Source organism: Hemiscyllium ocellatum, chromosome 31 (genome assembly GCF_020745735.1).
Source record: "Hemiscyllium ocellatum isolate sHemOce1 chromosome 31, sHemOce1.pat.X.cur, whole genome shotgun sequence".
Classification (NCBI taxonomy): Eukaryota; Metazoa; Chordata; class Chondrichthyes; order Orectolobiformes; family Hemiscylliidae; genus Hemiscyllium; species Hemiscyllium ocellatum.
In genome coordinates, this window is record NC_083431.1 from 27,646,320 (window position 1) to 27,670,124 (window position 23,805).

Sequence of the window (23,805 nt, forward strand, 5' to 3'; positions counted from 1 at the left end):
TGACAGTAATGGCAGCAAGTAAACCTAACTTACCCACTCGTGTTGCTGGGTAAGAACTGGGAATGCTGACCATTTCTGCTGCTTTAAATAGAAACTGATTAGTTTAAACTTGCATTTTTTTATATATATAAATGCAAAACTATTAGTCACTTTAGTCTAAACTGGGCCACTGCAGAATGTGTTCAGCAGTTTGTCTCATAACATTCAAATTCAAATGTTTGCTAGTCAGAAAACTTGTCTCTCTCCTTCTAAAATGAGCACCTTGACAAACTGACATAGCTAAAATATAATTCTACTCTAAAAACAAAGCACTGAGTAGAATACTCTTTTTTTTCTACCACTATCCCTAATTTAATTTTTGCAACTTTTCTTGTTAATTGTCAAAAACCCAGCAGGAATGCTTTAGTTGTTAACAAGTGGGTTTGTTAGCATAAAAGATGAACTAAACAAGTTATATTTCATTAGACTAAGTAACCTAAAGCAAATAAATTTAAGTTTCTGAAATTCTAAATGGCAGAATCCTCTGCTAAGCACTGCAACTAGTGTTCAGCAGTAACGCTAAATGAATTTATTTTAATTTTTAATTTTGTTTTTCTGGCCATACAGCAGTCAATCAAGGTAATTTAAGCATCCTAGTCATGTATTGTAATAATGAGCAATTGTAGCTAAAATGCTTCATGCTTGTTAGGCAGTATTGGAAAAGATATGAATGAAGATTATTCTTCATGGAGTCATTCATGGTGTTTACTGTGACCTGCAGAAACTAAGCCATTTTTGTTTATCATGAAGAATTAGATTTTTTTTAAGAAATATCTTTTAAAACTCCGCGTGAAAAAAAGATTATAAAAGGTTTTAATCATAAAATACAGAATTCATTTGATGACAAAGCGTCCACAACTGTGATTGTTATAGATTCAAGAAAAATAGGAAAAAGTTCCATGTCTTTTTACTTCTCCTTTCCCCATAAATCCTGCACAAAAGGAGAAATCCTCTCGAGGTGCACTAAATTGCAAAAATGTTCCACAATCAACTTGTAGTGGAACTTTATGTTGCAGGAATCAATTACCTGAACCTGGAAATATTGCTTTAGGTATCTTTGCAAATCAGTCCATTACTTTTCTTTGGTTTGCTTTTCATTTCGTACGAGGTACAGAATGTGAATAAATATACACCAGAACTGTAATGGAAACAAATGTATTTGAATTATCTGCTTTGGAAAATTAATTTGCTGACTTTGTAAACAAAAAGAAATACTTTCTCTTACCTCCACTGCCATACATAGAAGTCTTCCAGCAACAAGAAATGCAATGATAAGCCATTGCATTGTAAGAGGCATCAAAAATGTTGCTGATAGAATTTGATTATAGTAACCATACAGCCAAATTGGAAGTACGTGTAATCCAAAGATAGCAAATGCTCCTACAGGAGTTTTAAAACCTAAAAAAAAAGGATATTACCTATTTAGGCAAGATATATTACATGCAAATCAGGCTGAGTAAACTGACCTCAGAAATAAACTACTTAATTGTAATTTAGTAAAGATTCCATTTCAGGTTTAATTAAAGATATAAATAAACAACTGTGGATTTTGGAAATCTGAAACAAAAACAAATTGCTGGAGAAACTCAGCATGTCTATCAGCATCTGTGGAGAGAAATCCAAGCTAATGTTTTGGGTCCTGTGACCCTACTGAACCTTAATAGCTAAGAAAATGTGATATATGCTGAAGACACATGAACAGTAAGCAAAGAGTAAACCAGGAAGGAAGAAAAGCAGAGAATGGGGACCATGAACAGTTAAAAATGGATTGGCTGTGTTGAAAGCAGCCGGTGTGATGACAAGACCTGGAGCTTCGAGGTGGATAAAGAGAAAGATGTTGAGGTTCTAAAATTGTTGAATTTGATAAGAGCTTTTAAGTTTTTTGATGAAGTAACAAAGAAGATTGATGAGGACAGAGCAGAAGATGTGATCTATATGGACTTCAGTAAAGGTGTTCAACAAGGTTCCCCATGGGAGATTGATTAGCAAGGTTAGATCTCATGGAATACAGGGAGAACTAGCCATTTGGATGCAGAACTGGCTCAAAGGTAGAAGATAGACGGTGGTGGTGGAGGGTTGTTTATCAGACTGGAGGTCTGTGACCAATGGAGTGCCACAAAGATCGGTGCTGGGCCCTCTACTTTTTGTCATTTACATAAATGATTTGGATGAGAGCATAAGAGATAGTTAGAAAGTTTGCAGATGACAGCAAAATTGGAGGTGTAGTGGACAGCAAAGAGGGTTAGCTCAGATTACAACAGGATCTGGACCAGATGGGCCAATGGGCTGAGAAGTGGCAGATGGAGTTTAATTCAGATAAATGCGAGGTGCTGCATTTTGGGAAAGCAAATCTTAGCGGCTGTACAGGACATTGGTTAGGCCACTGTTGGAATATTGCTGCAATTCTGGTCTCCTTCCTATCGGAAAGATGTTGTGAAAGGTGAAAGAGTTCAGAAAAGATTTACAAGGATGTTGCCAGGGTTGGAGGATCTGAGCTACAGAGAGAGGCTAAACAGGCTGGGGCTGTTTTCCCGGGAGCGTTGGAGGCTGAGGGGTGACCTTATAGAGGTTTACAAAATTATGAGGTGCATGGATAGGATAAAAGTCTTTTCCCTAGGGTTGGGGAGTCCAGAACTAGAGGGCATAGGTTTATGGTGAGAGGGGAAAGATATAAAAGAGACCTAAGGGGCAACTTTTTCACGCAGAGGGTGGTACATGTATGGAATGAGCTGCCAGAGGATGTGGTGGAGGCTGGTACAATTGCAACATGTAAGAGGCATTTGGACGGGTATACGAACAGGAAGGGTTTGGAGGTATATGGGTCGGGTGCTGGCAGGTGGGACTAGATTGGGTTGAGATAGCTGGTCGGCATGAACGGGTTGGACCGAAGGGTCTATTGCCCGTGCAGTACATCTCTGACTGTCGGATACAACTTTGCTGGAGCATTACTGCAAGCCTGAGATTAAGATGTTAGCCAGGGAGCAATAATGAGTTGAGTAGATGGTAACTGGAAGCTTAGGAGAAAGATTTAAAAAGAAACAGAGGGCAACTTTTTCACACAAGAGGGCAGTCTGTATTATGGAATGAGCTGCCAGAGCAAGTTTAGAGGCAAATACAATTATCAAAAATATTTGAACATATCCCTCTATTTTTCCAATCCATATATGTGGGCCAAACGCAGGCAAATGAACTAGTTCAGTTTTAGAAACCTGGTTGGCATAGACAAGTTGTACCAAAAGACCTGTTTTTGTGCTGTATGACAATGACTCGGTCATTTTTATGGACAGAATATGGAGGTTCCATAAGCAGTCACCCACTCAGTGCTTTGATTCCCTGACTTAGGTAAAAATCTCAACACCAGGTTATAGTCCAACAGGTTTAATTGGAAGCACACTAGCTTTCGGAGCAATGCTCCTTCATCAGGTGATTATCTCATCAGTGTGCTTCCAGTTAAATCTGTTGGACTATAACCTAGTGTTGTGAGATTTTTAACTTTGTACACCGCAGTCCAACACCGGCATCTCCAAATCCTGATTTAGGTAGTGTTGTACAATAGAGAAACCTTGGGGTGCAGGTACATAGTTCTTTGACGTTTGCATCATATATAGACAGGGCGGTTAATAATGGCATTTGGCACACTTGCCTTCATTGCTTAGTCATTTGAGTGAAGGAGTTGAGAAATGATGTTATGGTTGTACAGGACATTGATGAGGTCTTTTCTGGAATACTGTGTCCAAAACTGATAAACCTTTCCAATTCTAGATATGACAGGGAAGCAACATTGGTAACATCAATGAAATGAAGACAGTTGTAGGAGGGACAAGGTTTGGAACAAGGAATGTTCCACTGCCCCACAAAGAGACAGACGTAACTGGGGGCCATGCAGGTTTTTTAGACCTGAAGAAAGAGAGAGGAGAAAGAGAGGATTTAAAGGAGTTGTTCAAAGTGAGACAAGAGGAAGGTGGTGGAAGGGACAGTTTAGGCCTTCCCCCCCCCCCCGCCCCAAAGAAAGAACTGGGGAGCCCCAAGACCATCCTGATGGTTTTGGGGGGCAGATGTGTAAAAGGGATTACACATCCATGGTAAAGGGAAGGCAGCTGGAGCCTGACCTGGAATCTCAAACTGTTAAAGCGTCAGAAGAACCATGGACATGAGAAGGAAGGGAGGGGGGGAAAAAAACAAAGTCAGGATAGGAAGAGATGAATTCTGTGAGGCAGAAACAATGGGTCTGACTGGTTGAAATTTGGGGGTGGTAGAGGTACTTGGAGGTACGTGACCACCGTGGACACACTAGCCTAATATTTGATAGTGAGGCCATAGGCCGGAGAAGAAAGCAGGTGGTGTATTAGCCTCTGCCCTGATAGAAACAATCTTTTTCCCCCAGAATTGAAATACTCAATACCAGTGGGCATGCATTTAAGGTGAGAGGGAGAAAGTTCAAAAGATGGAAATGACAAGCTTTTTTTTTAAAAAAAAAGAGAGTGGTATGGGGTATGGAATTTGGTGCCAGGCTTGGTGGTGGTGGCAGATATGGTAAGGGTGTTCAAGGGACTTTAGGTAAGAACGTGAATATGCCAAGATTGGAGGGGTATGGACCAAGTGTCGGCAGAAGGAGTTAGTTTAATTTGGCATCATGTTCAGCACAACATCATGGGCTGAAGGGACCGTTCCTGTGACGTTCTAATATATTTATAGCAAGGTTTGAACTCAACCTACTAGAAATTAATATCAGCCAATCTGTTTTTTTAGCCTTATCCTGAAGTCAACCAGCATCAGATTTCTTTGATTGGATCTCTTCCAAGCCACTGAGCTTTATTCTGTCCTTCGGACATCTGGCACTATGTGTAAATGGCAGTGTACATAAACAGCCCAGTGACTGTTGCTCTGTTTCTGATCTTCACTCAGCATTTTACTAACTATAGAATAATGTAGAGGAGCATAAAAGAATGGAATCTTTCCATAAAACACTGTACACAGCTATCTTGTCTAAAATCATTAAAAACCAGCGTCATTCCTACAAAGCAAAGGAAGCTGAAACATTATGCAAGTCCCCAGTGGAACTTGATTCAAAATACAGAGCTAATTTTAAAATATATTTTGTAAATTTGAGGAGCTGAGTCATGGTACTTCACACGTAGATTATAACAAGTGATAAAATCTACTATGACATCTTGGTGCATATTTACCGCATGCTGACCTCTGTATACAAGTCAGCAGTTTCCCTCATTATACTCCTGATAGCCAATTGGTGAAAGAAAAATCCAAAGTCAGTATTTGAGATAGTTCCATTTGAGAGTGAAACATTAAAAGTTATAAATATCTCCACTTAATTTTGGGAAAAAAAAGTGTTTTCTTTTAAACCTTAATATTAGGCTTATTTATGGAATGCAACATTATAACTGTCAGCCTTCTCCCTAGCCAACATTCAATGTCCCAAAAGTATTCCTTTATACTGTAAATTGGAAAAATAAACATTAACTCATGAACAGCCATTAATGAGGCACAATCTGTGTCCTTACACATACAATTAACTCCTTGACAGGTGTGGCCACTTTAAACCGCAGGTGCACAAATTAACTCATGCGCATTTGCACACCCTTTTAAAGTTAATTGAAAAATCTTTTGTCATGTTTTTGGTTGCATTTCAATCCTCTGCTCATGATCTTTGGGCATCCAGGGGTGAGGGCAGAGGACCTTCTCATGGGTCTGCGTCTGGACCTGGTCAGGCTGGCTATAAACAGATCCAGCTGAAAATGTGTTGCTGGAAAAGCGCAGGTCAGGCAGCATCCAAGGAACAGGAAATTCGACGTTTCGGGCATAAGCCCTTCTTCAGGAATGAGGAAAGTGTGTCCAGCAGGCTAAGATAAAAGGTAGGAAGGAGGGACTTGGGGGAGGGGCGATGGAGATGTGATAGGTGGAAGGAGGTCAAGGGGAGGGTGATAGGCCAGAGTGGGGTGGGGGCGGAGAGGTCAGGAAGAAGATTGCAGGTCAGGAAGGCGGTGCTGAGTTCGAGGGATTCGACTGAGACAAGGTGGGGGGAGGGGAAATGAGGAAACTGGAGAAATCCGAGTTAATCCCCTGTGGTTGGATGGGTTCCCAGGCAGAAGATGAGGCGCTCCTCTCCAACCGTCGTGTTGTTATGGTCTGGCGATGGAGGAGTCCAAGGACCTGCATGTCCTTGGTGGAGTGGGAGGGGGAGTTGAAGTGTTGAGCCACGGGGTGGTTGGTTTGGTTGGTCCGGGTGTCCCAGAGGTGTTCTCTAGGAAGTTCCACAAGTAGGCGGCCCGTCTCCCCGATATAGAGGAGGCCACATCGGGTGCAGTGGGTGCAATAGATGATGTGTGTGGAGGTACAGGTGAATTTGTGGCGGATATGGAAGGATCCCTTGGGGCCTTGGAGAGAAGTAAGGGAGGAGGTGTGGGCGCAAGTTTTGCATTTCTTGCGGTTGCAGGGGAAGGTGCTGGGAGTGGAGGTTGGGTTGGTGAGGGGTGTGGACCTGACGAGGGAGTCACTGAGGGAGTGGTCTTTGCGGAACGCTGATAGGGGAGGGGAGGGAAATATATCCCTGGTGGTGGGGTCCGTTTGGAGGTGGTGGAAATGACGGCAGACGATACGCTGTATATGGAGGTTGATGGGGTGGTAGGTGAGAACCAGTGGTGTTCTGTCATGGTGGCGGTTGGAGGGGCGGGGCTCAAGGGCAGAGGAGCGGGAAGAGGAGGAGATGCGGTGGAGGGCATCGTCGATCACGTCTGGGGGGAATCTGCGGTCCTTGAAGAAGGAGGCCATCTGGGCTGTACGGTATTGGAACTGGTCCTCCTGGGAGCAGATGCGGCGGAGACTAAGGAATTGGGAATATGGGATGGCGTTTTTACAGGGGGCAGGGTGGGAGTCGGTGTAGTCTAGGTAGCTGTGGGAGTCAGTCGGTTTATAGTAGATGTCTGTGTTGATTCAGTCGCTCGAGATAGAAATGGAAAGGTCTAGGAAGGGAAGGGAGGAGTCTGAGACGGTCCAGGTGAATTTGAGAGGGGGGAGGAATCTGAGACGGTCCAGGTGAATTTGAGAGGGGGGAGGAGTCAGACGGTCCAGGTGAATTTGAGGAGGGAGGAGTCTGAGACAGTCCAGGTGAATTTGAGTAGACCTCACTTTCTCCTATAAACAGATCCAGGCAGCAAGCTATGGAAGGGAGCATATCTGCCCCTCTTATGCAGTTACATTTGTACCCAGGTGTGATTGAAGAAAGAGCAGGTGGTGTCCATCAGTCCTCTCTATGCCTTTAGGAGAGAGGTGGGCACTACGAGGGGATGCAGTGCTTTATTCACCCCCTCCAACTCTGTTTTGATTTAGCTTCTTCCTGCTCTCAACACACTGCCCTTAGTTTTAATAGTTCATTGCACATAATGGAATTTGTATATAAACTTCCAATTGGCTGCACAGGTGATGGTCAATAGTTAAAGTAAAAAACGTCACAAATGAACTCATAGGAGTTCATGTGGTGTGGTGACAAGTCTCCCTGTCTCTGAATCAGGAGGCCCAGGTTCAAGAGGTGCTCAAGAGCTGTGTAATAACATCTCTAAACAGGTTGATGTGGAAAATATCCATAATTGAGTTTATTCCACCAAGACAGGGGACACACCAAGACAGGGGACACACCAAGACAGGGGACACACCAAGACAGGGGACACACCAAGACAGGGGACACACCAAGACAGGGGACACACCAAGACAGGGGACACACCAAGACAGGGGACACACCATTTGAGGTGGGAAAATTGGGTTTCATCAATGTGGTACTGAAACAGAGGCCCGAAAGAGGAGTTCTGTGCTGCAAGTCAATATTATAAAACTAATGGTTATCAAGACCTTAATATTTATGTTTTGATTGAACAAAATTTCAACTTAATTGCTGGTTTACTTTTCATTTGTTCATAATGCTGCTGTTCAAGTACATCAGTATATTAAAGTATCAGGATAGGCAAATAAAGTGGTTAAGAAAGCGTAAGGTATACATGCCTTCACTGACAAAGGCAAAGAGTTTAAGAGGAGGGTGGTTATGCTGGAACAGATTAAAATTTTAGTTAGGCCACAGCTATAGTATTATATCCAGTTCTCAAATCCACATTCCAGAAAAAGATATGAGATTGTATTAGAGAGTGTGCAGAGAAGATTTACCAGAATGTTGTCTGGGCTGGAGCTGGACAGACTGGGATTGTTTTCTTGTAGCAGAGGACATCTATAAAATTATGAGGGACATAAAATAGGGTAGATAGTAAGAAATGGTTTCTCTTGATAGAGGATTCATTAACCAGGGACAAAGATCTAAATAGCAGAAGATTTAGACATATGAGGAAAAGCTTGTGATTTCAAATAAACCTTTTGGACTATACCCTGGTATCATGTGACTTATGACTTTGTAAAGGTGGTAAAGGCAGATAACCTCAACATTTTAAAAAAAAGAGAGTGCACTTGTGGGGCAAAGAGTAAAGTACTAGAAAATGGACACAATGGGCCAAAATGCCTTTTTCTATTCTGAAAATGACTCTCGCAGAGGGTTAGGCATAATATTAAATTCAATGTCAAATCAGATACTGCAACAGTGAATTGGAGAGACTGAAAGAAAGGTTTAATTGTGCATTCACGTTCAGAACATTTAGTTTTGTAACTACCAGCCTTATTTATTGATTTACTATTCAATTATAACTGTTTATCCCTTGTTAGTTTATAGTTTCCCATTTTAATACCTACCTTCTTTCCTTGTTTCCATTCTTCCTAAATTTGATTCTTTGTCCCACTACTTGGTTCAAAACCCTCTCTACTTCCCTAGTTATATGGATCATGAGAATTCCATTCCAACTGTACAATCACCTCTTTTCCCAGTATTTGTGCCATTGCTCAATGAACCAAAACCCATTTTTTCTTAACCAATCGTTCTCTGATTTATTCATGAATTTATTTCTCTAATCTGATTCTTTCATTTGAAGCTCTGCTTCTATGCCTAACTCCCCACACTGACCACCCAAAACGTTTCTTCTTACCGACCTATGTCGTTAACACACAACCTAGTTAAAGGGTAAAGACTGTGTTGAAATTTTAAGGAAAAAACATAATTGTGCAAGATGGGTGGCAGGTCAGAAGATGGGACAGAAAAACAAAGCTTAAAAAGACTAATAAAGGAGAATACCAAAAGCACAAGAGAAAACTAGCTTGAAATATAAAAACAGATAGATAAAAAAAAGAAAAAAAGGTTAAGTGGGCATCGATCCTATAGTAATGTCTGTAATGACACTTACAAGTAACATCCCAGAAAAAGCTGCAAGTCAGGAAATGAAAGACAGAGAAGAACAAGAAAATTGGTGCTGAGCAAATTGTTGCAGTGGCAGGTTCATAAGAACTCCAGTCCTGATGGACTTCATTGAAGGATCCTGGATCTTGGGAAGCTTCAGTTAGATTGAAAATCAGTCAGTCAACGTAACTCCTTTATTTATAAAAGGGGAGACAGAAGCAGTTAATCAGATACCTTAATATCGGTCATAGGGAAGATGTTAGAAGCTTTTATTAAAGATGTTACAACACAGCATTTCAAAATGTTTCGGGTAATTAGGCAGATCAACATGGTTTTGTAAAAGAGAAATCGTGGTTAACCAATTTGTTGGAATTATTTGAGAAAGTAACAAGTGCTGTGGATAAAAGCATGTACTGTACCTAGATTTCCAGATAAAATGTCACATCAAAATGTACCACAGAAAATAAAAGTCCATAGTGTATGTGCTAACATATTTGCATAAATAGAAGATTGTTTTTCTTATCAGCTAGTCAGAGTGCAAACAGCAGGGCCTTTCACTGGTTGGCAGGGTGTTATGAGGTGTATGTCACATGAGTCAATGCCTGGGCCTTAATCTTTAAACATTTATACAAATGGCTTTGATGAAGGGACAGAAGGAATGGCTGTAAAAATTAATGATACGAAGATGGCTAAGAAAGTACATTTGAAGAGGACGTAAGGAGGTGACAAAGGGATTATCGATAAAGTGAGTGAACAAAGATCTGTCAAATGGAGTAAGATGTGGTGTATGTGAAACTCCATTTGGCAAGAAAAATAAACAAGAAGTGTATTATCTGAATGGTGAGTAACTGCAGAGCTCTGAAATATAGAGGAAGCTGGAGGTCCCCTAGTGCATAAATTTGGAGGACAGTCTGAGCACGACAGCAGTGACAGAGTGAACCTGAGGGCGAACAGCGGCAGCCGGATTAATACCTGAGGAGCAGGGTCAGTCAGAGCGAAGTGGAGCTGAACCGAGGGGTAGAACTCCAGAGGCGATGTCATGACTCGAAGTGACATGGCTTGGCGGCTCAGGGACCAGATTTGCAGACTGAGTAATGCAGACTGGACAATGAGAAATAACTTTTTGGTGTGGTCTGCTAGGAATAGAGCATAGGAATAGGACACTGGAATTTGGTGACTAGTGGGTAATGTTATGTAATCAATTGCTGAATTATTTTCTGTAGCTGACAAGATTGATTTACTTGATAAGGTTCGAAAATGGAAGGAAACTCCGTTCCATGGAGTGCTCCTTCTGCAATATGTGGGATATTAGAGACACTTCCAGTCTCCAAGATGGTAACATATGCAGGAAATCCGTTCAGTTGCAGCTCCTGATTTGGCACATGGAGTGCCTGAAGCTGCAGATGGACTTACTTTGGAGCATTCGTGAGGCTGAGAATGTCATGCATAGCACATTTAATGAGCTGGTCACTACACCAGGAAGGGCTACACAGACCAAAAAGAGGTGGGTAACCACCAATATGAGGAGTAAGCATGGACAGGCAGTGCAGGAGTCCCCTGTGACCACCCCTCTCTCAAACAAATACAGAGGAACCTCTATTATCTGGCATTCGATTATTCAAATATTGGATTATCCAGCAAGATCGCAAGGATCCGATCCTTGGCATTCGATTATCCAGAACTAAATTAACTGAACAAAATACTCCCTGCCATTGTGTGGAGTTTGCACGTTCTCCCTGTGTCTGCGTGCGTTTCCTCAGTGCTCCGGTTTCCTCCCACAGTCCAAAGATGTGCGGGTCAGGTGAATTGGCCATGCTAAATTGACCGTAGTGTTAGGTAAGGGGTAAATGTAGGGGTATGGGTGGGTTGCGCTTCGGCGGGTTGTTGGGCCGAAGGGCCTGTTTCCACACTAAGTAATCTAATCTAAAGTGTCCTTCGAATAATCGAGGTTCCTCTGTATACCATTTTGGAGATAGAGGAAAATGGCCTTTAAGCAGCACCTGCAGCTGATCAGTGTCACCACAACTGGCACTGTTATACAGCAGGGAGAGTTGAAGGGTAGGTGTGCAGTAGTGATAGGGACTCTACAGTCAGAGGCACAGGCACTGAAATCAGTGGCTACATGCAACACTGCGGATGGTGTGTTGCCTCCCTGGTGCCAGGGTCAAGGATGACTGAGTGGACACAGAACATTTTGAAAGCGAAGGGTGGCAGCCAGAGGTTGTGGTCCATGTTGATACCAACAACATAGGCAGAAAGAGAGATGATATCCTGCAAAGGAAGTTTAGGGAGTTAAGTAAAAAGTTGGAAAACAGGATCTCTGGTTGTAATCTCAGAATTACTCCCTGTGCCACGTGTCGGTGAAGCTAGGAATACAAGATAGTATAGTCAAATATGTGGCTAAAGAGCTGGTGTAGGAGGGAGAGTTTCAGGATGTGGATTATTGGAAGGTCTTCAGGGTCAAGTGGGACCTGTAAGAGAAAAACTGGTTGCACCTAAACTGGAGGGGCACTAATATCCTGGAAGGGTTTAAAGTAGTGTGGCCGGGGAACCACTGCAGCTGGTCAGCAAGTAAAATGACAGATGGGGAATCTGAGGCCAGCAAGACTCGTGGGAAGAACAGTGTGGGGTGAGGGGGAAACTCGTGGTCTGAGGTGTATTTCTTTTAACAAGAGGCGTATGTCAGGTAAGGCAGATAAACGCATTAATTACATATTAATTATTATATGTATTAATCCAAGCTCAATGATGTAGTTATTACAGAGACTTAGTTCAGAGAGACACAGACTGGCAGCTTAACATTCTGTCAGATGTTTCAGGTGAGATAACAAGGAATGTAAAAGAGATGGGCGAGTTGCATTTCTGGCAAGGTAGAATAAAACGGCTCTCTTGAGAGGTCATTTTGGATGGCTCATCCAGCAAGGCCACATGGGTAGAGCTCAGGAATAAGAAGCGACCAATCACTTTGGGATTGACTATAGACTCCCAACCACCAGCAGGTGGTAGAGGAACAGATATGTGGACAGACTACAGAAAAATGTAATGAAAACAGAGTTGCTGTGGTGGGCTACTTAACTTCTCTTATTGGGACTCCCTTTGTGCCAGGGTCTTGGATTTGATGGTGGTGGTAGTTTGAGAAGAGTATGTTGGCGTCCAGGGCAGGTTTTCTGAGACAATTTTTAAATAATCCAACAATGGGTGGGGGCATTCGAGACCTGGTATTGGGGAATGAGCCCTGCCAGGTGATTGAGGTTTCAGTGGAAGAGCATATTCTGTACAAGCTTTAAGTTATTTATGAATAAAGATAGAGTAGTCTTCGGTTGAAAGCATTAAATTGGGAGAAGGCTAACTATCATAATATTAGACAGGAATTAGGAAATATAGATTGGGGGCAGATGATGGAGGGTAAATCTGGCATGTGGGAATCTTTTAAAGGCCAGTTGATTAGAGTTCAGGACCAACATGTCCCTGTGAAACTGAAGGTTAAGGATGGCAAGATTTAGAAACCTTGGATGACAAGTGAAATTGAGAGCTTAGTCTAAAAGAAAAGGTAAGTTCTACATAAATTTGAGGCAATTGTAGACAGACAGTACACTTGAAGGATAGAAGGAAGGAAATCAAACAAGGACTTAGGAGTGCTAAAAGGGGCCGTGAAATGTCCCCTTTTAGGAGATTAAGGAAAATCCCAAGCTGTTTCATACATACGTAAGGAAAAAGGGGCTAGCTAGAGAAAGTATTGGACCAGTAAAGGACAAAGGAGGGAATTTATGCATGGAGCTGGGTGAGATCCTTCACGAACACTTGCATTAGTATCCACAAAGGAGAAGGACATGGTGGATGGTGAATCTCAGGAGGGGTAGATATTCTAGGGCACGTCAATATATAAACATGTTGGGTGTTTGGAAAGGCGTTAAGGTAGGTAGGTTCCCAGGAATCTGATGGGATCTATTCCTGGACATTGAAGGAGGCAGGTGAGGAAATTGTGTACAAAATCTACATATCCTCTTTAGTCACAGGAGAGGTCCCGGAGTACAGGAGAATAGCAATTGTTGTTCCTTTAAGAAGGCCAATAGGGATAATCTGGAAAATTACAAGCTGGTGAGCCTTACATCAGTGGTAGGGCAATTATTGGAGAAGATTCTTAGGGATAGGATTTATTCACATCTGGAAAGAGATGGGACTTTAGCAATACATGGCTTTGTGAGGGTTGTGTCTCAGAAACATGTAAGTGTCTTTTGAGGAAGTGACAAAGATGACTGACGAGGGCAGGGCAGTGAATGTTCTCAACGTGGATTTTACTTTGAAAAGGTCCCTCATGGCAGGCTGATAGAAAAAATGAGATATCACATTGGATCCATGGTGAGCTGCTAAGATGGATACAGAACTGTTTTTGTCATAGAGTAGCCATGAAAGCACGTTTTTCTGACTGGAGATGTGTATCCTGTGGTGTTTTACAGAGATTAGTGCTTGGACCCCTCCTGTTTTTAATTTATACAAATGATTTGGAGGAGAATGTAGGTGGTCAGATCAGTAAATTTGCAGATGACACAAAGATGAGGGAGCTACTGATCGCAAGGAGGATTACCAGTGGATACAGCAGGGTAATGAATGGAGACTTGGGCAGAGAAATGGCAAATGGAGTACAAACTGGACAAACGTGAGGTGATGCATTTTAGGCACACAGATCGACAGTTCCCTGAATGTGGTAACCCAAGTGGATAAAGTGGTCAAGCTGACAGATGGCATGCTTGCCTTCATCAGCAGGGTAAAAAATGAGGTCTGCAGATGCTGGAGATCACAGCTGAAAATGTGTTGCTGGTCAAAGCACAGCAGGCCAGGCAGCATCTCAGGAATAGAGAATTCGACGTTTCGAGCATAAGCCCTTCATCAGGAATGAGAGAGAGTAGCCAAGCAGGCTAAGATAAAAGGTAGGGAGGAGGGACTTGGGGGAGGGGCGATGGAGGTGGGATAGGTGGAAGGAGGTCAAGGTGAGGGTGATAGGCCGGAGTGGGGTGGGGGCGGAGAGGTCAGGAAGATGATTGCAGGTTAGGAGGGCGGTGCTGAGTTGAGGGAACCGACTGAGACAAGGTGGGGGGAGGGGAAATGAGGAAACTGGAGAAATCTGAATTCATACCTTGTGGTTGGAGGGTTCCCAGGCGGAAGATGAGGCGCTCCTCCTCCAGCCGTCGTATTGTTATGTTCTGCCGGTGGAGGAGTCCAAGGACCTGCATGTCCTCGGTGGAGTGGGAGGGAGAGTTAAAGTGTTGAGCCACAGGGTGGTTGGGTTGGTTGGTCCGGGCGTCCCTGAGGTGTTCTCTGAAGCGTTCCGCAAGTAAGCGGCCTGTCTCACCAATATAGAGGAGGCCACATCGGGTGCTTGGTGAGACAGGCCGCTTACTTGCGGAACGCTTCAGAGAACACCTCAGGGACGCCCGGACCAACCAACCCAACCACCCTGTGGCTCAACACTTTAACTCTCCCTCCCACTCCACCGAGGACATGCAGGTCCTTGGACTCCTCCACCGGCAGAACATAACAACACGACGGCTGGAGGAGGAGCGCCTCATCTTCCGCCTGGGAACCCTCCAACCACAAGGTTGGAATTCAGATTTCTCCAGTTTCCTCATTTCCCCTCCCCCCACCTTGTCTCAGTCGGTTCCCTCAACTCAGCACCGCCTTCCTAACCTGCAATCCTCTTCCTGACCTCTCCGCCCCCACCCCACTCCGGCCTATCACCCTCACCTTGACCTCCTTCCACCTATCCCACCTCCATCGCCCCTCCCCCAAGTCCCTCCTCCCTACCTTTTATCTTAGCCTGCTTGGCTACTCTCTCTCATTCCTGATGAAGGGCTTATGCTCGAAACGTCGAATTCTCTATTCCTGAGATGCTGCCTGGCCTGCTGTGCTTTGACCAGCAACACAGCTTCATCAGCAGGGGCAGAGTGTATAAAAATTGGCAAGTCATGTTGCAACTGTATAGAACATTAGTTAGGCCAAATCTGGATTATAGTGTAGGGTTCTGGCTACATTACTACAAAATAGATGTGATGGTTTTGAAGAGATTTCAGAACAGTTTACCACTACGTTGCCTGGTTTGGAGAGCGTTAGCTATGAGGAGAGATTGGACAAATGGTTTGTTTTCACTGGAATGGTGATGGAGAAGTGGGGGGGGCACATGATAGAAGTTTACAAAATTATGAGAGGCATGAATAGTCAGAATCTTTTTCCCCTGGGTACCAAGGTTCAATGGAAAAAAGGGGTTGACTTTAAGAGGAAAACCTGGAATGTGCATGTTGTGTTATCGGAAGGTTGGACAGACTTGGTTTGTATCCACTGGAGTTTAAAAGAGCAAAAGGCAACTTGATTGAAACCTACAAAGATCCTCTTGGGTCTTGACAAGGGGTGGATACGGAAAGGATGTTTCCACTTGTGGGAGGATATGGAACTTTGAGTTACTAGTTATCTGCTTTAAGTTACCGTTATTTAGATGTTTTCCCTAAACTGGTCATGAGCCTTTACAACTCTAAAGGCAGCAGGGACAGAGACTTCAAACATTTTTACAGCAGAGGTAGGAAGGTTCTTGTTAAGCAAGGAGGTGAAAGGCTATCAGGGGTAAGTGGAAATATGAAGTAATAAATCAGACATAGAACATAGAAAAATACAGCGCAGTACAGGCCCTTTGGCCCTCGATGTTGCGCCAACCCAAGCCCACCTAACCTACACTAGCCCACTATCCTCCATATACTTAATGCCCATAAAGAGGGAGAGTCCACCACTGCTACTGGCAGTGCATTCCATGAATTCACGACTCACTAGTAAAGAATCTACCCCAAACATTTGTCCTATACCTACCTCCCCTTAATTTAAAGCTATGCCCCCTCATAATAGCTGATTCCATACGTGGAAAAAGGTTCTCATTGTCAACCCTATCTAAACCCCTAATCATCTTGTACACCTCTATCAAGTCACCCCTAAACCTTCTTTTCTCCAATGAAAACAGCCCCAAGTGCCTCAGCCTTTCCTCATACGATCTTCCTACCATACCAGGCAACATCCTGGTAAACCTCCTCTGCACCCGTTCCAGTGCCTCCACATCCTTCCTCTCGTATGGCGACCAAAACTGCACACATGATGTCACTGAATGGTGAAATAGATCAAAGAGCAAGTGGCATATTTTACTTTTAATACAATTATGCATGTCATTTTGTCAGACCAATTGCCTTATAAAATACATAATGCTCTTGGCACACATGCATGTGTTTTCATGGACGACGAAGGGAGGACTGCAGATGCTGAGATCAGAGTCAAGTGCGTGGTCCTGGAAAAGCACAGGAGGTCAGGCAATATCCAAGGATTCCTGATGAAGGGCTTCTGCCCAAAACGTCTATTCTCCTGCTCCTCAAATGCTATCTGACCCGCTGTGCTTTGCTAGCACCATACTCTCGACTCTGCATATGTTTTCATTCATGGATTAAATAATGAAACCTTAATTATGATAGATCATAATGTTAGGATGCTCACAATGTTCTCCCAGAGGTGAAAATTAACAGGTAATCAGATCAATGTGGATAAGGTAAGCTACTTAAGTAAAACAATGTACTGAAGAAAAACAAAATTTTACAGGATATTAAAACAGCACAAAGATTCTTTTTCTTCAAAACGTAGGCACCTCCCTGTTCACAAGTGGGTTCAAACACTTGCAGTTCTTTTCAGTTGAATTTTGAGAAACAAGTCATTCATAGTCATCATAGAAGACCACTCCTGAAGTTCATATAAAACATTCCTTAGCAATTTTTTTTTGAGTTGTTTGACAGCCAATTGGAACTTGCAATGTTTCCACCAGGACAATTCTTTGACTTAGTTTTTAAAAACAAAGTTTAAGTTTTCATACCATTTGCCATTGTTTTCCGAACCCACCAAGGACCTTCACCAAACTTGTTCTTCCAGTCTGCTCCCATGGAATTGTGTGTACATACAAAAACACACCACTCTAAGCTACTTATAAAATGTCCCCACTGGAAAAAAAAAAGAATTTTTCAATGAAATATGTTTCTTTGCAACCTTCTTTCATTTGTACCACAGAATAACAGAAGGAGGCCATCATATTTGTACAAGCGATTTCCTAAACCCATTGAAGATTAATCATACTGCTGCACTATCTCATAGCCTGTATCTTCAATTGTTGCAACTGGTTTCTTACATTCTCCTTCAAGGAAGCAAAGGCTCTGCCTCAATTATGTCCTCTGAAAATTAGAAAAGCATGAGAAAAAGCATTGGCAAGACAAATCTGAAGGGTTTTTTAAATTACATAAACAGGAACACAATAACTAAGGGGGGGGGGGGGGTGGGGGGGGGGGTGGGGAAAGAGAAAAAAAACGTATATGCACTTCTGGATGTCAACGGATTTGCTACCCACAGATCTGCAGACTCATGTGTGTGGACCCAAACCCCACTTCATTTCTTTTTTTACCTCAATGACTCATTTGATCTGAACATGTGGGCCTTCACAACAGATAGGAGATTGACATGCCAGTGGTATCTATTTTGTTATCCGTAAGAAGTCCACGTTCCTATCCCTCACAGCTAGTAATGAGATGGTGTAGGGCATGATTTAATCTCTATTTTGTCTTGCAAGATATAGATACAGTCCTCAACCAATACTTTGCAAGTGTCTTAGCAATGGAAAAGGATTACAGAGATACAAACATCAGGGTGGAAGACTGAAATATCAGAGGAGGTTAACACAGAAAGACAGCAGGTACGAATGGGTTTAGTATTAATAAAGTGGATAAATCCCCAGGGCAGGATGAGATATAAATCAGGATTATGAGGCAGGAGATAACAGGTCACAGATGAGTGCCAGAGGACTGAAGGTCTTAATTTGGATTTAAGTGAAGGGGGTATCATCAAGAAGTTCGCAAATGACAGGAAAATTGGGAAGGGTGGTAAACCATGAGGAGGATAGTCATAGACTGAAGAAGGCTATCAGCAAACTGATCAGATTAACAGAGCAGTAGCAAGTGGATTCAACTTGAGAAAAGCAGGAATTAATGCACTTGAGGAGGTCCAACAACACATGGAGTCTTCATCAGGATCCTAGAAAGTACAGAAGGTCAGCGGGACCTTGGTGTGCAGATCTATAGATCCCTGAAGGTAGCAGGAAAAGTAGATGACATGATTAAGAAGGATATAGGATATTTTCCTTTATTAATCGAGGCATAGAATAGAAGGGCAAGATAGATGTAAGTTAAGAGATAAATAGCTTAAAGTAGTGTTAAGGATCTCTTTTTTTAACCCAGCACTGGAACTCATTTTCTGAAAAGGACAATTGGGGAAATCATCTCTCAAACATGATTTAGTCTTTTGAAGAAGTAACAAAGTGGATTGATGAGGGCAGAGCAGTAGATGTGATCTATATGGACTTCAGTAAGGCATTCGACAAGGTTCCCCATAGGAGACTAAATTAGCAAGGTTAGATCTCATGGAATACAGGGGGAACTAGCCATTTGGATACAGACTAGCTCAAAGGTAGAAGACAGAGGGTGGTGGTGGAGGGTTGTTTTTCAGACTGGAGGCCTGTGACCAATGGAGTGCCACAAGGATCAGTGCTGGGCCCTCTACTTTTTGTCATTTACATAAATGATTTGGATGTGAGAATAAGAGGTACAGTTAGTAAGTTTGCAGGTGACACCAAAATTGGAGGGGTTGTGGACAGCGAAGAGGGTTACCTCAGATTACAACAGGATCTGGACCAGATGGGCCAATGGGCTGAGAAGTGGCAAATGGAGTTTAATTCAGATAAATGCAAGGTGTTGCATTTTGGGAAAGCAAATCTTAGCAGGACTTATACACTTAATGGTAAGGTCCTAGGGAGTGTTGCTGAACAAAGAGACCTTGGAGTGCAGGTAGATAGGATAGTGAAAACAGAGTTTGTTATGCTTTCCATTATTGGTCAGGAGTATTGAGTACAGGAGATGGGAGGTCATGTTGCGGCTGTACAGGACATTGGTTAGGCCACTGTTGGAATATTGTGTGCAATACTGGTCTCCTTCCTATCAGAAGAATGTTGTGTAAGTTGAAAGGGTTGTGAAAAGATTTACAAGGATGTTGCCAGGATTTGAGCTATAGGCAGAGGCTGAACAGGCTGGGGATGTTTTCCCTGGAGTGTCAGAGGCTGACGGGTGACCTTATAAAGGTTTACAAAATTGAGGGGCATGGATAGGATAAATAGGCAAAGTCTTTTCCCTGGGGTTAGGGAGTCCAGAACTAGAGGGCATAGGGTTAGGGTGAGAGGGGAAAGATATAAAAGAGACCCATGGGGCAGCTTTTTCACGCAGAGGGTGGTGCGTGCATGAAATGAGCTTCAGAGGAAGTGGTGGAGGCTGGTACAATTGCAACATTTAAGAGGCATTTGGATAGATGTATGAATAGGAAGGGATTGGAGGGACATGGGCTGTGTGCTTGCAGGTGGGACTAGATTGGGTTGGGATATCTGGTCGGCATGGATGGGTTGGACCAAAGGGTCTTTTTCCATGCTGTACATCTCTATGACTAATTGAGTCAGACTCTCTTGTAACATTTAAGTGGTATTTAGATATTCACTTGCATTGCCATAGCCTCTCGGACAACGGACCAAGGGTTGGGAAATGGGGTTAGTGCAGTCAGATCTTTGTTGACTAATACTTTCATGATGGGCTCAATGGCCTCCTTCTGTGCTGTAAATGTCTAGACGTCTGTTTTGCAAATTCTATTAACTCTTATCTTAGTTTCCTCTGCTGCAGTAGAAAGAGTCCTACTATCTCAGGACCGTCTTCATAATTATACATTCTCCATTCTCCCACGAATTCATCACCGAACATTTTCAGTGTTTTATTTTGCCATTTCTTTCCTGTCTACAGAAATGCCCATGCAATGTAATTCCAAAAGTGCTCAAATTTGTGAAGTAATCTCACTTTCAAGCCGAGCAGTCCACTTATCCATTTCAGCGAACTCAACATTCACTATTTATGGCAGGGTTTGCAGATCTAGCATTTGACTATGAAGACCCTCAAATCCACAGCATTTGAGTGGAAGAAAGTCATCTTCTATCCTGAAGGTCTGCCTGAGGAAGAGAATCTCATTTTTGCCACTCTCAATAGTAATGCACTTACCTTAAAGAGCAAGCACCACAACATTGTACGCCCAAAGTTGTCAATAGCAACATCAAACCAAGCTCCAAATTCAGAAACCTGATTTAACTGCCGCGCTGCATATCCATCAAGCCCTGTAATTGTTAAGAATATATTGAGTGAATAGATTATACATGTCAGAATGGGAAAAAAATATATAAATGCAGTTCAATGATTATTAGATAGTTGACCTTGTACATATTCTTTTATTCACTCTCAGGACTGGCTGAGCTAACTTTTATTGCCAGCCTCTAGTTGCTCTTGAGAAAATGGCGGTGAGCTATCTTCTCGAACCCTGCAGTCCACATGTTGTAGGTTGCCCCACAATGCCTTTTGGGACAGAATTCCAAGATTTTGACCCAGCAACACTGAAAGGATGGCTGCTGCTCCTGTCCTTCTAGGTGAAAGTGGTTGTAAGGTGCTGTATAATGATCTTTGAATTGCTGCAGTACATCTTGTAGATAGTATGTACTGCTGCTATTGAGTGTCACTGATGGAGGGAGTGGATGCTTGTACGTGCCAATCAAGTAGGCTGCTTTGTCCTGGATTATGTCAAGCTTCTTGAACATTGTTGGAACTGCACCCAATCAGACAAGTGGAAAGGATTTCATCACATTTTTGACTTCTACTTTGTAGATGATGGACAAGCTTTGGGAAGTAAGGAGGTAGATTACTCGCTGCAGTATTCCTAGCCTCTGATCTGGTCATGTAGCCACTGTGTTTATGTGGCAAATCCAGTTGAACGTCTGGTCAATGGGAATCCCAAGGATGTCAATAATTGTGGAAGTCAGTGATGGTTATAGCATGGAATGTCAAGGAGCTATGGTTAGATTGTCTCTTGTTGGAGACAAGAATTGCCCGGCATTTGTGTAGCATGAATGTTGCTTGCTACTTGGTATTCCAAGCCTAGAGTTTGTCCAGATCTTGTTGCATTTGAACATGGACTGCTTTAGTATTTGAGTCGTCGTGAATGGCGCTGAACATAATATAATCATCAGCAAACATCTCTATTTATCACTCCATGATGGAGGTTTAAATACAACGTCAGTGTACACATTGGGTATTAGTTACTAAGTTCTAACTATTATGAGTTTACTATATTATACAGTAATGAGCATAAAAACAATTTATACATATCAAAACAGTTTTTAAAAACTGTTAGTACATGCACTTCCTTGGTTTTCCTTAAAATTTAGCCGTGCATGGTGCAGCTTTTATCGTTTACGATCTATTGATGTATATTCAATAACAAAGTAAAGCTTCTGCCAATAATTCGCTTGTTAGTTAATTATTCATAAAATTAAAACGTACTATCTGGCACAAAAAGGTGAAATTGAAGTTCACTGTGACCATGCAGAGTGCTTCAGGGCATTCCACCTAGTGAAAGCTTTCAACTCTCACAATACTTAAAAATAAACTTAACCTAAACATATCTATCTGTCAGACAGCTACAAGCCTAGTGTAATCCTCACCACAATCAGTCATATTGGGAGCCTTTTGGAATCTCTTTCCCCTTAAAAACATATAACCTTTGAGAAAACAGTTGATCATTCTCACTATCCTTTATGTCAAGCCAGTCTAGGTCAGAACAAACTGTGTTCCCCAGAGATTCAAAGGTCATATCTTTTAAGAGAGAACATCTCACAGAGAAAGGTTAAGTTTTCAGAAATCAGTGAACCACCACTACAATGGCTACCTTTCCTTTGATGACAATTCCATGTTGTTTGTGCTGCAAGTTGGCAGCTTCTCTAGTGGTTCCTAAGCCTTTCTTCCAACTTTTGTTTTGCTCTGCATTTTGTTTTACAGGAGTCAAAACTTTTTGCAGACTTCAGAAAGGCTTAAGTACACATGCTTTCTAAATGTCTACACACTGTAAATTTATTAGATTTTCACTCACATTCTGAATCGTTACAGGCCAATTATATTAACTGAACAGAACCTTTGTTGCATCAACATGAGTTTTAGTCTCTAGTTTCACAGAATAGTTATACTTTTTCCTGCAGTTTTGAGTTAAATTCAACTGTAGAGATTTCCACATCAACTTTTAATTGCTTAATATTGTTCCATTTATATTGAGCACGGTGAATAAAACAATGAACTATACCATAATTGTGTAAATTTGATTCATTCCAGTGCTCTTATTTGAGTCAGCAAGCAGGCACCAGGTGGCACCCAATTTTTGGAAAGGTAAAAATTTTATAATTAATAACCATAGAATTTTAACAAAAACTAAAGAAGGTGGAAATACTCTGCAGTTCAGCAAGATTTTGAGGCCAGGGTTGGAGGATCTGAGCTACAGGGAGAGGCTGAACAGTCTGGGGCTGTTTTCCCTAGAGCGTCAGAGGCTGAGGGGTGACCTTATAGAGGTTTACAAAATTATGAGGTGTATGGATAGGATAAATAGACAAAGTCTTTTGCCTGGGTCGGGGAGTCCAGAACTAGAGGGCAGAGGTTTAGGGTGAGGGGAGAAAGGTATAAAAGAGACCTAAGGGGCAACTTTTTCATGCAGAGGGTGGTATGTGTATGGAATGAGCTGCCAGAGGATGTGGTGGAGGCTGGTACAATTGCAACATTTAAGAGACATTTGGATGGGTATATGAATAAGGAGGGTTTGGAGGGATATGGGCCGGGTGCTGACAGGTGGGACTAGATTGGGTTGGACTGAAGGGTCTGTTTCCATGCTCTACATCTCTATGACTCTAAGAGTTAACCTTTTAGAGCAATAAGTTTTCATCAGTTCAAGAAAAAATGCAATGATTTTGGATTTTTAGCTCCAAGTTATGACTAAACAGAATTGCACAGAGTTTCACATGTTTGCCCTCAATTTGATGCACTGGCTCAAAATAAATGACATGGGGAGCTTGATGCTTTTTCTGGGAAAAAAAGACCAGATTCATCTGTGTAGTATCAGAAGATATGAGCATCTTATATGTGACATGGAATTAAAAACACAGACAAAACTCATTGCATTAAATAGAAGGTTCTCCTCAATGGAATGATAGAGGATATTTGAAATGCATACGCAATAAAAGTACTTCATTGAATAATAACACCATGCTCCTATGATCAAATAGGTTCTGAAAAATAACTATTTCCTTATTTTCAAGGATCTTGGACAAGTTATCAGTGGGTCCAAGGACTTATGAGACAAAGGGCCAAAAGTGTGCTTCAACTAATACAGAGTGTGCCTTGTGAAATCAGGTTTATTGGGAACAAACGCTCATCAAGATAACAGAACAAGCCTTTACTTAAGCTCATCCTCCAAACTCTGATTGACAGAACAGGAGCCAACAGGGAAAATGCAAATCAAAGTAGTAC

The 23,805-nt window shown here is 42.3% G+C and overlaps 1 protein-coding gene across 3 annotated transcripts in view; it reads right to left on the reverse strand.

Moving 5' to 3' along the window:
* si:ch1073-145m9.1 (uncharacterized) overlaps positions 1-23,805 on the reverse strand; it is a 158,481-nt gene that overhangs the window by 35,854 nt on the left and 98,822 nt on the right. For 2 of the 3 annotated variants that reach the window (XM_060848113.1, XM_060848114.1), the window contains 4 exons: positions 20,470-20,582; positions 17,211-17,334; positions 1,265-1,437; positions 394-1,177 (listed from right to left, as the gene is read on the reverse strand). In XM_060848113.1, the coding sequence (XP_060704096.1) occupies positions 1,112-1,177; positions 1,265-1,437; positions 17,211-17,334; positions 20,470-20,582 (476 nt within the window). In that variant the 3' untranslated portion in view covers positions 394-1,111. Of the gene's footprint in view, positions 1-393; positions 1,178-1,264; positions 1,438-17,210; positions 17,335-20,469; positions 20,583-23,805 lie in introns of those variants that run through there. The other variant, XM_060848115.1, reaches the window with a different exon arrangement.